General features: G+C 46.6%; 1 protein-coding gene across 1 annotated transcript in view; it reads left to right on the top strand.

The window, feature by feature from the left end:
- The window catches only part of LOC148144657 (uncharacterized), a 101354-nt gene that overhangs the window by 40695 nt on the left and 46490 nt on the right, over positions 1-14169 (top strand). The window contains exon 5 of the mRNA XM_087975430.1: positions 4270-4550. Within this exon, the coding sequence (XP_087831556.1) occupies positions 4270-4550 (281 nt within the window). The remainder of the gene's footprint in view (positions 1-4269; positions 4551-14169) is intronic.

Genomic DNA, 14169 nt, shown 5'->3' with positions numbered 1-14169 from the left:
CTTAGATAGTCTTCATCTCTTAGAATGGGTGCGGGCTTTGGTTCATTAATATGTAACAATGTTCTTGAGATGACTTAAGGTTTTATAAAAAAAAGACATCTCCGCAGTCAATGCATTAAAGGTGTGAGATTTGAGTCTGTCAGTATTCCAATCTTGAATCAGACTGGTTCTGTTTCCAAAGTCAGAATTTGTAAAATATTACATGCATTGACTGCCTGCAGATTGTGTGCTTTTTGAACAAAATTGAATCTATCTGCAAATATAATTCTGCCAATACAATTTCATCCCAAAGAGTAGTGTGTGTGTGCATGTGAGTTTGTGTGTGAGAGTGTGCAGAAGTGTGTGTATGTATATGTTTGGGAAAGTGAGAGTGTGATGGAGTATGAGGCTGTGAGTGTGACAGAGTGTTGAGGGGTGTGTGTCTGTCTGTCTGAGAGGTAGAGTATGTGTGTGGGAGAGAGAGGCTTAATAAAAGCAAGGGGTTGTACAGTTAATGGTCGGGCCATGAGTCGTGTTATAGAACAGACAGACATGGGCGGGAGGTGTTCAGGTACATAGTTCTTTGGAAGTTGCATCACTGCTAGACAGGGTGGTTAAGGTGGCATTTCACAACATTGCCTTCATTGTTCACACCATTGAGTATAGGGGTTAGGACATCATGTTGAGGTTGTACAAGATGTTGGTGAGGCCACTTTCAGAGTACTCAGTACAGTTCTGGTGGCCCTGTAATTGGAAGAATACTATTAGAGAGGGTTTAATAAAGATTTACCATGATGTTGTAAGGACTGCAGGGTTTGAGTTTGTAAGGAGAGTCTGGGACTTTATTCACTGGAGCACAGGAGGTTGGGGAGTGACCTCATTGAGATTGATAAAATCATGAGGAGTGGAGGTAACATGAATAGCAAATGCTCTTGCTTAGCGTCGGGGAGCTCAAAACTAGGGGGGGCATTTTTTTAAAATGTAAGGAGAGAGATTTAAAAGGAACCGGAGGGGATTTTGAAAGAGAGTGAGTTGCATGTGGAGTGAACTTGCTGAGGATGTGGTAGGTGCAGGTACATTTACAACATTTAAACAGCATTTGGATGGGTCTCTGAATAGAAAGGTTTAGAGGGATATGGGCCAAATGCAGGCAAGGCCATTCAGCCCATCTATTTCACTCTGTCCCTCTGAACAGTATCCCACCCATACCCAAACCCTTACTCCGTATTTCCCATGGCCAATCCACCCTAACCTGTACATCCCTGGTCACTATGGGTAACTTAGCACGGCCAATTCTCCTTAACCTACACGCAAATCTATAACTTACCTTCTCAAAAATGTAATTTAAATGCACAGCTTTTCTAAGAAAAATGTCAGTCTGACTCAACATTCGGACACGGACAGAATTCACACCTATTGTCTCTTAAAGGGATATTTCTGCTTATAAATAGGGCAATGTCTCTTCGAAATGTAGATTCATTTAGATATAACTGCGTCACTTTACATATTAAGATATCCCTTTGAGTGTGTCCACATCCCTTTGAAATATTTACATCTCTTTATTTGCAGAAATACCAGTTAAAATGTCCATGTCCCTTTAAAATGCAGATTGCTCACTTTAGATATGACGCCGTTCCGTTAGATGTAGGAATATCGGTTTAAAGCCGTGAGCTTTCCCAATGTGGACAGGGCTCCTGGAAACGTGGCAGTGTCCCCCCTGCAGCTGCAGAGCGAGACAGGAGAGTTTGTTTTTGTGAATGAGCAGTTGTAGCGCGAGGTAGCTGTTGCTTGGTGACGGTGAGGCTCCCCCGGCCCTGCCCATCCCCCCGTGCAGACGTCACGCGGGGGCGAAGGCGGTTGGGAGGAGAAGTCGCTCGAGCGGGGAAGCGGCGGGAGGCGGCCGTTAGGAAAATGGCGCCGTGCGGCCCGGGGCAGACACCCGTCACTGGGCACCGCCGCCTTCCTGGCGCAGCTGCTGTGTCACGGCCACACCGGCCGGCTGTACAGCAGGCAGGAGCCGGTGAGCATTCTGGTGCATAATCTCCTTCACTCGCGTCCCGTCCCGTCCCGTCCAGTCAAGGACACTATGCACCAGCATGTATATGTTCCTCAGTCATTGAAGGGAAAGGACCTGTTGAGAATGGTTAGTAAAGGATGTGGTGCACTAACCTTGTTTACATGGATATAGTTTGTTATTTGGAAAAGTAGAGTCACAGAGATGTACAGCACGGAAACAGACCCAATCGGTCCAACCTGTCCATGCCAACCGGATATCCTAAATTAATCTAGTCCCATTTGCCAGCACTTGGCTCATATCCTTCTAATCCCTTCCTGTTCATATACCCATTCAGATATGTTTTAAATGCTGTAATTATACCGGCCTCCACTACTTCCTTTGGCAGTTCATTCTATACATGCACCACCCTCTGCATGGAAAAGTTGCCCCTTAGGTACCTTTACTATCTTTCTACTTCACCCTAAACCTATGCCCTCTAGTTGTGAACCTCACCCCTACACTGACGAAAAGACATTTAAAAAATAGTTGAGCAGCCAGACAAAATGCAAAAGCTATAAAATGTTGAGCCACATGGGGAAAAAGAACTGTGGCTCTACCCTTTATTTCTCCTATTGGCATTTGAACACTTAACATCTGTCTATAACACCAGCATCGCCACAGAGCATATTGTGTCTGCTCCTCGGTGTGAACAGCAGTGCACCTGCTCGCTGGTGTCACTAACACATTGTCCATGCTCCTCGCTGTTGGCAGAAAGGGTGACATCGCTTATCTCTGTTCCTAAAGGTCTTCCTTTTATTCTTAAAGCTATGCCCTCTGGTCCTAGTCTCTCCTACCAATGGAAACATCTTCCCAATGTCATTGCACTGTGGGGATGAAGCCCTATCCTGCCTGGTAATTTTTGCTGGTGGGTGAGACTAGGCCTCAAGGTTAGAGGGAGGAGCTTTCAGACAGATGAGGAGGAACTGCTTTTCCCAGAGGGTCATGAATCTATGGAATAGTCTAGATTAGAGTGGTGCTGGAAAAGCACAGCAAGTCAGGCAGCATCCGAGGAGCAGGAAAATCGATGTTTTGGGCAAAAGGCCTTCATCAAAATCTATGGAATACTCTCTGGCCAAGGAAGCAATAGAGGCAGCTTCATTAAGTATATTCAAGACACAGTTAGGTGGGTTTTTGCCTGGTAGGGGAATTAAGGGGTTCCTTGTGACAGTGCAGGGAGGAGGAGATGAGACGATGGATAGATCAGCCATGATCTTAATGATTGCGGAGCAGGCTCACTTGTAGCAACTGGAGTGAATCCAGGGAGGGAGCAGACTTTGCGACCTCAGGTATGTGTCTTGGTTACCTGGGTGAGGAGAGACATAAGGACAGGCTGGGACTGTTTTCCGTAGCTTGCCAGAGTCTGAGGAGTGACCTTATATGCTTTTATATCATCATGAGGGACATGGATAGGCTAACTAGACATGGTATTTTCCTTTGGATGGGGGAGCCCAGAACTAAAGGGTAATGAGTTTAGGTTCGAGAGTGTGGTGTTGCAGCAAGTCAGGCAGCATCCGAGGAGCAGGAAAATCAATGTTTCGGGGGAAAAGCCTTTCATCAGGAAAGTGTGTTTGTATGTGAGTTTGTGTATAAGACTGTGCATCAGTGAGTGTGTATTTGCATGTGTGCATGCTTGATAAAGTGTGATTGTGATGGAGAATGTGTGTGTTGAGAGGATGGTGTATGTGTATGTCTGAGAGAGAGCGTGTGTATGAGAGAGGTATGGATATAAGTGAGGGGTTGCATTTTACTAAAATAAAGGAGGGCAGGACTTGTACAGGTAATGTCAGGACCTGGGTCGTGTTGCAGAACAGAGACCAGGGGGTGTTCGGGTTCATTGTTCTTGAAAGTTCCATCACTGGTAGACGGGGGTGAAGAAGGTGTTTCGCACACTTGCCTTCATTGTTCACATGCTGAGTACAGGAGTTGGGACATCATATTGGAGATGCACACACAGAAAGTACTTTACTCAGAGGGTGATAGATGTCTGGAATGCTTTGACAGCAGAAGTAGAGGCAGGGACGGTAGATTCATTTAAGGTGCATCTGGGCGGGGAAGATCGAAGATGGCGGCGACCCAGCAAGTCTGAGTCTGTAGTGCTCTGCCCAAGACTCAGGCAAAGTGGGCTGCCTGCCTCCATCATACCTGCCAAATCATTTAAATAGCTTTTATTTAAATACAGCTAGTTATTTTGCACCAAACTTGAGCAATTTAGTGCCCCCTTAAAATTACTAAAGAATGCCCACAGCTCGCAGCACATAGGAACCCCACCCCAGCTGCAGCAGAGGCGTCCGCAACTGCCCCAGGGGTCTTAACTATGGTGGTGAGCCTTGGTGCAGTGATTTCTAAGCTTGAAGAGAAGATCGCCACCTTCATAGAGTCCAGGAGCAGGTGGGAGTCGCTCGCGGTCGCGCTGCAGAAGCATGACCGAGATATTGAAAGAATCGAACATCGAGTCGGAGGGGCGGAGCTAAAGGTCTCGATCTCCGAGGCTGCTGCAGAATCAGCAATGGATCAGGTCTGGACTCTCGAACAGTGAATCCGGGCCTTGGAAGATCACATCAACAACCTCAAAAATCGAGGTCGTCGAGAAAATATTCGTTTGCTGGGCATTCCCGAATGGGAAGAGGAAGGCCAGCTTACAATGTTTCTGGAGCAGTGGCTTCCGCAGTTATTGAATCTGGACGCTGGATCAGGCCAGGTCAGGGTAGAATGGGCCCACCGGGTTGCAATACACAGGCCTGGCTTGGACAGCGCCCCCACCCGGTCCTGTTCTGGCTGCAGTGCTTTTAGGAGAAGCCGATGCTCCTGGAAGCTTCCAGAAATCTTGGGAAAGATCCCCAAGCCATGATTTACAAAGGATCCAAGATTATGCTGTTTCAGGACTTTCCCCCAGCTCTGGTCCAAAAGAGGAGGGCGTTTAAGGGTTTTAAACATTCAGTGCTACCCAGCAGCACTACGTTTTAGCCACGAAGTGTCCGTGTATAACTTTGGATTGCTGGAGAAGGCCAAGGAATTTTTGGACTCTCTTAGATAAATTGTAAGAGTTAACTTGTGTGGTGAATGATGTTGTTCTGCCCTCCCCCTTCTCCTGTTCACTCTTTTTTCTCTTTTATGACTTTATTGCTTAATATTATCTCCGGGGAGTAGGGAGGGGGGGCTGCTTATTTGTTCTCCACTCTGCGATTTTTTTTCCCTTGTTTGTAAATATATATAGGCCTGGTGGTCTAGTAGATTTAGATGAGGAGGGGTCTCTGCGAATGGTTAGTAAAGCATGTGGTGCACTAAGCCTTGTTAACATGGATATAGTTTGTTATTTGGAGAAGTAGACTTTATTATTTAGAGTCACAGAGATGTACAGCACGGAAACAGACCCATTCGGTCCAACCTGTCCATGCCAACCAGATATCCTAAAATTAATCTAGTCCCATTTGCCAGCACTTTGCTCATATCCCTCTAATCCCTTCCTATTCATATACCCATCTAGATGTGTTTTAAATGCTGTAATTATACCGGCTTCCACTACTTCTTCCGGCAGTTCATTCCATACATGCACCACCCTCTGCATGGAAAAGTTGCCCCTCAGGTACCTTTAATATCTTTCTGCTCTCACCCTAAACCTAAACCTATGCCCTCTAGTTGTGAACCTCACCCCTACACTGATGAAAAGACATTTAAAAAAAAGTTGAGCAGCCAGAGAAAATGCAATAGTTATAAGAGCCACATGGGGAAAAAGAACTGTGGCTCTACCCTTTAGTTCTCCTCTTGGCATTTGAATACTTAAAATCTGTCAATAACACCAGCATCGCCACAGCATATTGTGTCTGTTCCGCGCACCTGCTCGCTGGTGTCACCCAACACCTTGTCCATGCTCCTCGCTGTCGGCAGAAAAGGTGACATCGCTTATCTCTGTTCCTAAAGGTCTTCCTTTTATTTTTAAAGCTGTGTCCTCTGGTCCTAGTCTCTCCGACCAATGGAAACATCTTCCCAATGTCATTGCATTGTGGGGATGAAGCCCTACCCTGTCTGGTAATTTCTGCTGGTGTGAGAGACTAGGCCTTAAGTTTAGAGGGAGGAGCTTTCAGACAGATGAGGAAGTGCTTTTCCCACAGGGTTGTGAATCTATGGAATAGTCTAGATTAGAGTGGTGCTGGAAAAGCACAGCAAGTCAGGCAGCATCCGAGGAGCAGGAAAATCGATGTTTTGGTCAAAGTGCCTTTGTATGTGAGTTTGTGTATAAGACTGTGCATCAGTGAGTGTGTATTTGCATGTGTGCATGCTTGATAAAGTGTGATTGTGATGGAGAATGAGCCTGCGAGAGGGTGAGTGTGTTGAGAGGGTGGTGTATGTGTATGTCTGAGAGAGCGTGTGTATGAGAGAGGTATGGATGTAAGTGAGGGGTTGAATTTTACTAGAATAAAGGAGGGCAAGACTTGTACAGGTAATGTTAGGGCCTGGGTCGTGTTGTAGAACAGAGACCCGGGGGTGTTTGGGTTCATTGTTCTTGAAAGTTCCATCACTGGTAGACGGTGGTGAAGAAGGTGTTCCGCACACTTGCCTTCATTGTTCACATAGGTAAAACCTACCTCTTGCAAAAATGCCATCCCTTATTCCCAATTCCTCCGCCTCCGCCGTATCTGCTCCCAGGAGGACCAGTTCCACCACAGAACACACCAGATGGCCTCCTTCTTTAGAGACCGCAATTTCCCTTCCCACGTGGTTAAAGATGCCCTCCAACGCATCTCGTCCACATCCCGCGCCTCCGCCACTACCCCTCCAACCGTAACAAGGACAGAACACCCCGGTGCTCACCTTCCATCCTACCAACCTTTACATAAACCAAATCATCCGCCGACATTTCCGCCACCTCCAAAAAGACCCCACCACCAGGGATATATTTCCCTCCCCACCCCTTTCGGCCTTCTCCAAAGATCGTTCCCTCCGTGACTGCCTGGTCAGGTCCACGCGCCCCCTCCAACCCACCCTCCCATCCTGACACCTTCTCCTGCCACCGCAGGAACTGCAAAACCTGTGCCCACACCACCTCCCTCACCTCCATTCAAGGCCCTAAAGGAGCCTTCCACATCCATCAAAGTTTTACCTGCACATCCACTAATATCATTTATTGTGTCCGTTGCTCCCGATGCAGTCTCCTCTACATTAGGGAGACTGGACGCCTCCTAGCAGAGTGCTTTAGGGAACATCTCCGGGACACCCGTACCAATCAACCACACTGCCCCATGGCTCAACATTTCAACTCCCCCTCCCACTCTGCCGAGGACATGGAGGTCCTGGGCCTCTTTCACCGCCGCTTCCTCACGACCAGACGCCTGGAGGAAGAATGCCTCATCTTCTGCTTCGGAACACTTCAACCCCAGGGCATCAATGTGGACTTCAACAGTTTCCTCATTTCCCCTTCCCCCACCTCACCCGAGTTCCAAACTTCCAGCTCAGCACTGTCTCCATGACTTGTCCTACCTGCCTATCTTCTTTTCCACCTATCCACTCCACCCTCCCCCCGCCCCCGACCTATCAGCTTCATCCCCTCCCCCACTCACCTACTGTACTCTATGCTACTTTCTCCCCACCCCCACCCTCCTCTAGCTTATCTCTCCATGCTTCAGGCTCTCTGCCTTTATTCCTGATGAAGAGCTTTTGCCCGAAACGTCGATTTTACTGCTCCTTGGATGCTGCCTGAACTGCTGTGCTCTTCCAGCACCACCAAACCAGAATTCATTGTTCACATGCTGAGTACAGGAGTTGGGACATCATGTTGGAGATGCACACAGGAAGTACTTTACTCAGAGGGTGATAGATGTCTGGAATGCATTGTCAGGAGAAGTAGAGGCAGGGACAGTAGATTCATTTAAGGTGCATCTGGGCGGGGGAGATCCAAGATGGCGGCGACCCAGCAAGTCTGGAGTCTGTAGTGTTCTGCCCAAGACTCAGGCAAAGTGGGTTGCCTGCCTCCACTACTTCAAAATCACTTCAATAGCTTTTATTTAAATACACTAGTTATTTTGCACCAAACTTGAGCAGTTTAGTGCCCCATTAAAATGACTAAAGGAAAGAATGCCCGCAGCTTGCAGCACGCAGGAACCCCTCCCCAGCTGCAGCAGAGGCGTCTGCAGCTGCCCCAGGGGACTTAACTATGGTGGTGAGCCTTGTTGCAGTGATTTCTAAGCTTGACGAGAAGATCGACACCTTCATAGAAGAGTCCAGGAGCAGGTGGGAGTCGCTCTCGGTCGCGCTGCAGAAGCATGACCGAGATATTGAAAGAATCGAACATCGAGTCGGAGGGGCGGAGCTAAAGGCCGCGACTTCCGAGGCTGCTGCAGAATCAGCCATGGGTCGGGTCTGGACTCTCGAACAGCGAATCCGGGCCTTGGAAGATCACATCACCAACCTCAAATCGAGGTCGTCGAAAAAATATTCGTTTGCTGGGCCTTCCCGAAGGGGAAGAGGAAGGCCAGCTTACAATGTTTCTGGAACAGTGGCTTCCACAGTTATTGAATCTGGAGGCTGGATCAGGCCAGGTCAGGGTAGAATAGGCCCACCGGTTTGCAATACACAGGCCCGGCTTGGACCAGCGCCCCCACTCGGTCCTGTTCCGGCTGCAGTGCTGTTATGAGAAGCAGATGCTCCTGGAAGCTTCCAGAAATCTTGGGAAAGATCCCCAAGCCATGATTTACAAAGGATCCAAGATTATGCTGTTTCAGGACTTTTCCCCAGCTCTGGTCCAAAAGAGGAGGGCGTTTAAGGGATTTAAACATTCAGTACTCCCTGCGCTACCCAGCGACGCTACGTTTTAGCCACGAAGGGTCAATGTATAACTTCGGATCGCCGGAGAACGCCAAGGAATTTTTGGACTCTCTTAGATAAATTGTAAGAGTTAACTCATGTGGTGAATGATGTTGTTCTGCCCTCCCCCTTCTCCGGTTCACCCCTTTTTCTCTTTTATTACTTTATTGCTTAATATTATCTCTGGGGAGTAGGGAGGGGCGGCTTATTTGTTCTCCACTCTGCGATTTTCCCCTTTTTTGTAAATATATATATGCTGGGTGGTCTAGTAGATTTAGGTGAGGAGGGGTCTCTGCTTTGTCTTATTTTTTTCTCTTAAAGCGGGGTTGTTTTCCCCCTGTTTATTTTGTATTACCATAATTATTACCTGTTGAGACTGTAATTTTATATAGTTTTATATGTTTATACGTGGTAACATCACCAAATATATCTAGGTGTTGGGGTGGGTGGGTGGGGAGGGGGAGGAGGGTAGGGTACTCACTGTTAACTTTAGCTTGGTAGTACACTTGAATTTTCTTCACTTTATTATGGGGTGCCTGGGTCGAGGGTGGGGCACTGGTCGGGAGAGGATATGATGGGTTTTCGGAAAGGAAGTGATTCCCCCGGAAACGATGGGGGAAAATCTCCGTTTAAATATGTTTTTGTTTTTATATTTAGAAGTGGTTTTTTATTATATTGTGAATGTATTAAAGAATCTCTATTTTTGTGAATTTTCTATGGTCTATGCTCGAGGTGTTTTGGATGGTGTTTCTCCTCCTGGGAGGTCTCGGACTTGCCTGGATGATTATGGTTAGTCATTCAATTAAATGGTGCACCTGGAATGTCAAGGGGAGTAATTCTCCAATCCAAGGGAAGAAAATATTATCAAACCTCAAAAAAGAAAGGGTTGATATAGCTCTCCTACAGGAGACCCATTTATTGGTTAATGGACGTTTGAAATTACAACAGGGTGGATTTGATCAGGCCTTCTTTTCTTCCTTCAGCTCAAAAAGTAGGGGAGTAGTCATTCTTATTTGGAAGAATCTCCCTTTCAAAATCCTAAGTCAGATAAAAGATGAATCTGGACGATATATACTAATTAAAGCCCTTATAAATGGAGAGGAATATGGGATTTTAAACCAGTATTGTTCCCCGGCGCATCCTTTCAAATTTATAAAGGAAGCCTTCTCCAAACTGATGGCTCTCGGTGCTCGTCATACAATTATAGGGGGAGACTCAAATTGCATTATGGAGCCGGAAATAGACAGGATACCCAAGAGTACTGCCGGTGTATCCCCCAGATCTAGACAATTGGCGGATTTGAATCAAGAATTAAGATTAATAGATGTGTGGAGGTGCCTCCACCCGCAAGGCAGAGATTTCTCTTTTTACTCTAATCCACATAAATGTCACACTAGAATTGACGTTTTTTGCTCCCTCGACTTTTTTAAATTCCATATCATCCTGTAAAATAGGTGATATGATAATTTCTGATCACGCTGTTGTGTATATGGAAATCAAGGCTAGGAACAATGAGGCATCCCCCTGACATTGGTGTATGGATTCCTTCTTAACGAAGGATAGTAAATTTACAAAATATTTTTCTCAAGAGTTTAAAGCTTTCTTGGAAATTAATTCAGGTACGGCTAGTAACCCGTCAATGATGTGGGAGACTATTGAAGCTTATGCGCGAGGTCTGATCATTTCATACTCGGTGACCCAGAAAAAATTAAAGGGAAAACAACAGCGTCTACTTGCTGCTCGCTTAAAAGCAGCTGAAACAGCATACGCTGATAGACCTTCTATTGCCAAATTACAAAGGATTACGGTCTTTAGGACAGCTCTGAATACCACGCTCACCCAAATGGCAAAGAGGGAAATATTATTTGCAAAACAAAGATTATATGAATTTGGCAATAAACCTGGTAGATGCTTAGCATTTCTTGCAAGGAAAAAAAGGGCCTCTCAAGCTATCACAGCTATCAGGGAAAGTGCTGGTACTCTGACTCACGATCCTAAAAGGATCAACACAATCTTCAGAAAGTTTTATTCTGATCGCAGGATTGTGAAGATAGAGCCAGGAGGATGCAGTCCTTTTTAAAAGCCTGGCCTTTCCGGACTTAACCCCGGAACAGGTATCGGTCCTGAATGCTCACCTAACAACCCAGGAAATACTTGACGCGATCAGGCAACTTCAGAGCAGTAAGGCACCTGGCCCAGAGGGCTTTCAGGTTGAATTTTACAAAGAGTTCACAGGAGTATTAGCTGGCCCACTTATGGACATGAATAACTACTCATATAAGTCAGGGCTGCCTCCTGTCTTCACTGAAAGAGGCAAATATCTCCCTTATTCTCAAAAAAGGAAAGGATCCAGAAGATTGTGCATCATACAGATCAATATCCTTGCTAATTGTAGATTTTAAAATTCTCTCTAAAACATTAGCATTGAGGCTAGAGAGGGTACTGCCATATATCATAAAAGAGGAGACTGGGTTTATTAAGGGCCGTAGATCATCTGATAATATTAGAAGGGTCTTGAATGTGAATCAAGTCTGTCATCAGGAAAAAATACTGGGAATACTAGTCTCATTGGATGCGGAGAAGGCATTTGACAGGGTTGAATGGTCATACCTGTTCTATACATTGGAAAGGTTTGGTGTTGGAAACGTATTTGCCAAATGGGTCTCAACACTGTATAATGATCCCAAAGCAGTTGTGATCACCAATGAATTAGGTTTGGATAGCTTCAGTGTGGGTAGGGGCTGCCGTCAGGGATGTCCTCTCTCACCGTTGCTATTCACGCTAATAATTGAGCAAATGGCGGAAGCTATACGGGCTGACTCTAATATAACGGCCCCGAGGGTTGGTACAGATAAACATAAAATTACCCTATATGCAGATGATGATCTCCTTTTTCTTAGTAATCCTCTGATGTCCGAGCCTCACTTAATCCAAGTTATTAATGCATTTAGTGCATTTTCAGGCTACAAAATTATTTTTTCAAAATCAGAGGCCATGCCTCACTAGTATGTCCCACTTATTGGATGGAGGGTTTCTTATACTTCGGCATTTTTATCACCCCAGTACTTGGCCAGCTATCCAAGGTCAATTTTGTGCATCTATTGAAAAGGGTAAGACAGGGCCTTCATCGTTGGGGAAACCTTCCAATTTCCTGGCTCGGTAGAATAGCCCTAATTAAAATGAATGTCTTGCCCCGTCTCTTATACCCTATGAGAATGCTTCCGGTGATACTGCCGAGGCCGGCACTGCGCAGATTGTATGGTTGGTTGGGTTCTTTCATCTGGAATCCTAGACGGCCCCTCATTAAGTTAAGGAAGCTACAGCTTCCACAGGCAAGTGGGGAGGGCTGGATCTTCCAGACTTTAGGAAGTCTCAGTTAAGTTCCTTGTTAAGCTACATAGCCGATTGGGTCACGTCTGACCCACAATCAATCTGGATGGACATCGAGGCTTCTCAAGTACAGTGCCTCTTATTAACCTCTTATTTTTAGATCAGATGAGTTTGGGGGTAGGGGGGAGTCCAGAACTAGACGGCATAGATTTAGGGTGGGGGGAGTGGAAGATTTGTGAGGGACCTAAGGGGCAACCTTTTCACGCAGAGGGTGCTGAGTTTATGGAATGAGCTGCCAAAGGAAGTGGTGAAGGCCGATATAATTACAGCATTTAAAAGGCATCTGGATGGGGATATGAATAAGAAGGGTTTAGAGGGACATTGGCCAAATTCTGGCAAATGGGTCACTAGGTTAAGTTAGAATATCTGGTTGGCGTGGACTGAAGGGTTTGTTTCCATGCTGTACAACTCTATGACTTTATTTCTACATAGTCAGAACCAATTTCACAAGACTATGAACAGGCCATTCACCCCTTCCAACCTGTCCTGAGCTGTGGTTAAACTGCATATAATTCAGTGCAAGTTTCAGAAAGGTTTCAACAGCTCTTTTAAAAAATTTAACATGCTTTCAGACTTCAACTATGTTTCTGAATATATCATTTTAGGTATTCTTAATTGTAAAGATAAAGTGAACACGACCCACACCTCCGGGTGCTGCCAGTAAACTTTACAATGCTGATGAAATGATGCAGTACCTGCACTCACGAAAAATTTACAATTTCTAATGATACGAGCTCCTCATTCACTGCTCCATCTGATACACGACATTGGAAATTCAGTGCAGGAGGCTGCAAAAAAATGCAGGAGGCTGCTTTAAAACAAAAACCTCTTGGAGCTCAAAACTTTCAATGAGAGTCTGAGCCTGGCAGTAAGTAAGTTCAGGTAACCTTTATTGTGACCCAACTTTGTTACAGCTTCAGATTCCACCCCCGCACCCCCCTCACCAAAAAGGCGTAGAAAAAGTGCTGTTTTTTTTTAAATAAGCAGCTCAAGGTCAAAGCGTACACACTGCCACCCCCCTCCACCTCTCTCCTTCACTATTGGTCAGCACCGAGTTGTCCCTTTGTAATTGGGTCCTTGCTACAGCCGGAACCCATAGGAAATACTGCCTCACTCACCAATTTCAACCCATACCTTGTCTCCAAGTAAGTTTCTCTCCACGCATTTGCCAGTGGGGGGAGGGCAGTGGAGAGTCAACCAGACTGTTGTGGGTCTGGAGTCACGTGTAGGCCAGACCGGGTAAAAGGAGATAGCTGGAACGACTGAGTGAAATGTCTCCCACAACGACAGTTTCCTTCCCTAAAAAGGAGTGAGTCAATCAGATGGGGGTTTCACCACCCCCAACCCCCGAAAATGGTTTCACCGTTAGATTCTGAACTCCAGATTTCTGACCAAATTCCAATTCCACCATCTGTCGCGGTGGAATTCAAACCCGGGAACCCCCGGAACTGCGTTGATAATCCAGTCGATAATGGCACTTGGCCGTCACTCCTTCAATCCCCCTGTGGTGGCACGTGAACTCGCTGGTGCCTCCGCAGGTGGGAGGAGCAGGTGAAGCCTTTCCAGCACTCGGGGCAGCTGAAGGGCCTTTCCTCTGTGTGGACCCGCTGGTGAGTCAGCAAGTTGGAGGCCTGGGTAAATCTCTTCCCACACTCAGGACAGCTGAAGGGCTTCTGCCCCATGTGGACCCGCTGGTGGGTCAGGAGGTGGGAGGCCCGGACAAAGGCCTTCCCGCACTGGGGGCAGCTGAAGGGCCTTTCCCCAGTGTGGAGCCGCTGGTGCCTGAGCAGGTTCGAGGAATTCCTGAAGGCTTTCCCACACTCGGGGCAGTTGAAGAGCCGCTCCCCTGTGTGGATACGCCAATGGATCAGCATGGTAGAGTCCTGGCTAAAGCCCTTACCGCATTCGGGGCAAGAGAACGGCCTCTCCCCGTGTGGATGTGCCGA

Source organism: Chiloscyllium plagiosum, unplaced genomic scaffold, assembly GCF_037043375.1.
Source record: "Chiloscyllium plagiosum isolate Xiang-an unplaced genomic scaffold, Cpla_swu_hap1 HiC_scaffold_27, whole genome shotgun sequence".
Taxonomy (NCBI): domain Eukaryota; kingdom Metazoa; phylum Chordata; class Chondrichthyes; order Orectolobiformes; family Hemiscylliidae; genus Chiloscyllium; species Chiloscyllium plagiosum.
The sequence above is the reverse complement of the archived record's forward strand: the minus strand, read 5'-3'. Positions and strand labels throughout refer to the sequence as shown.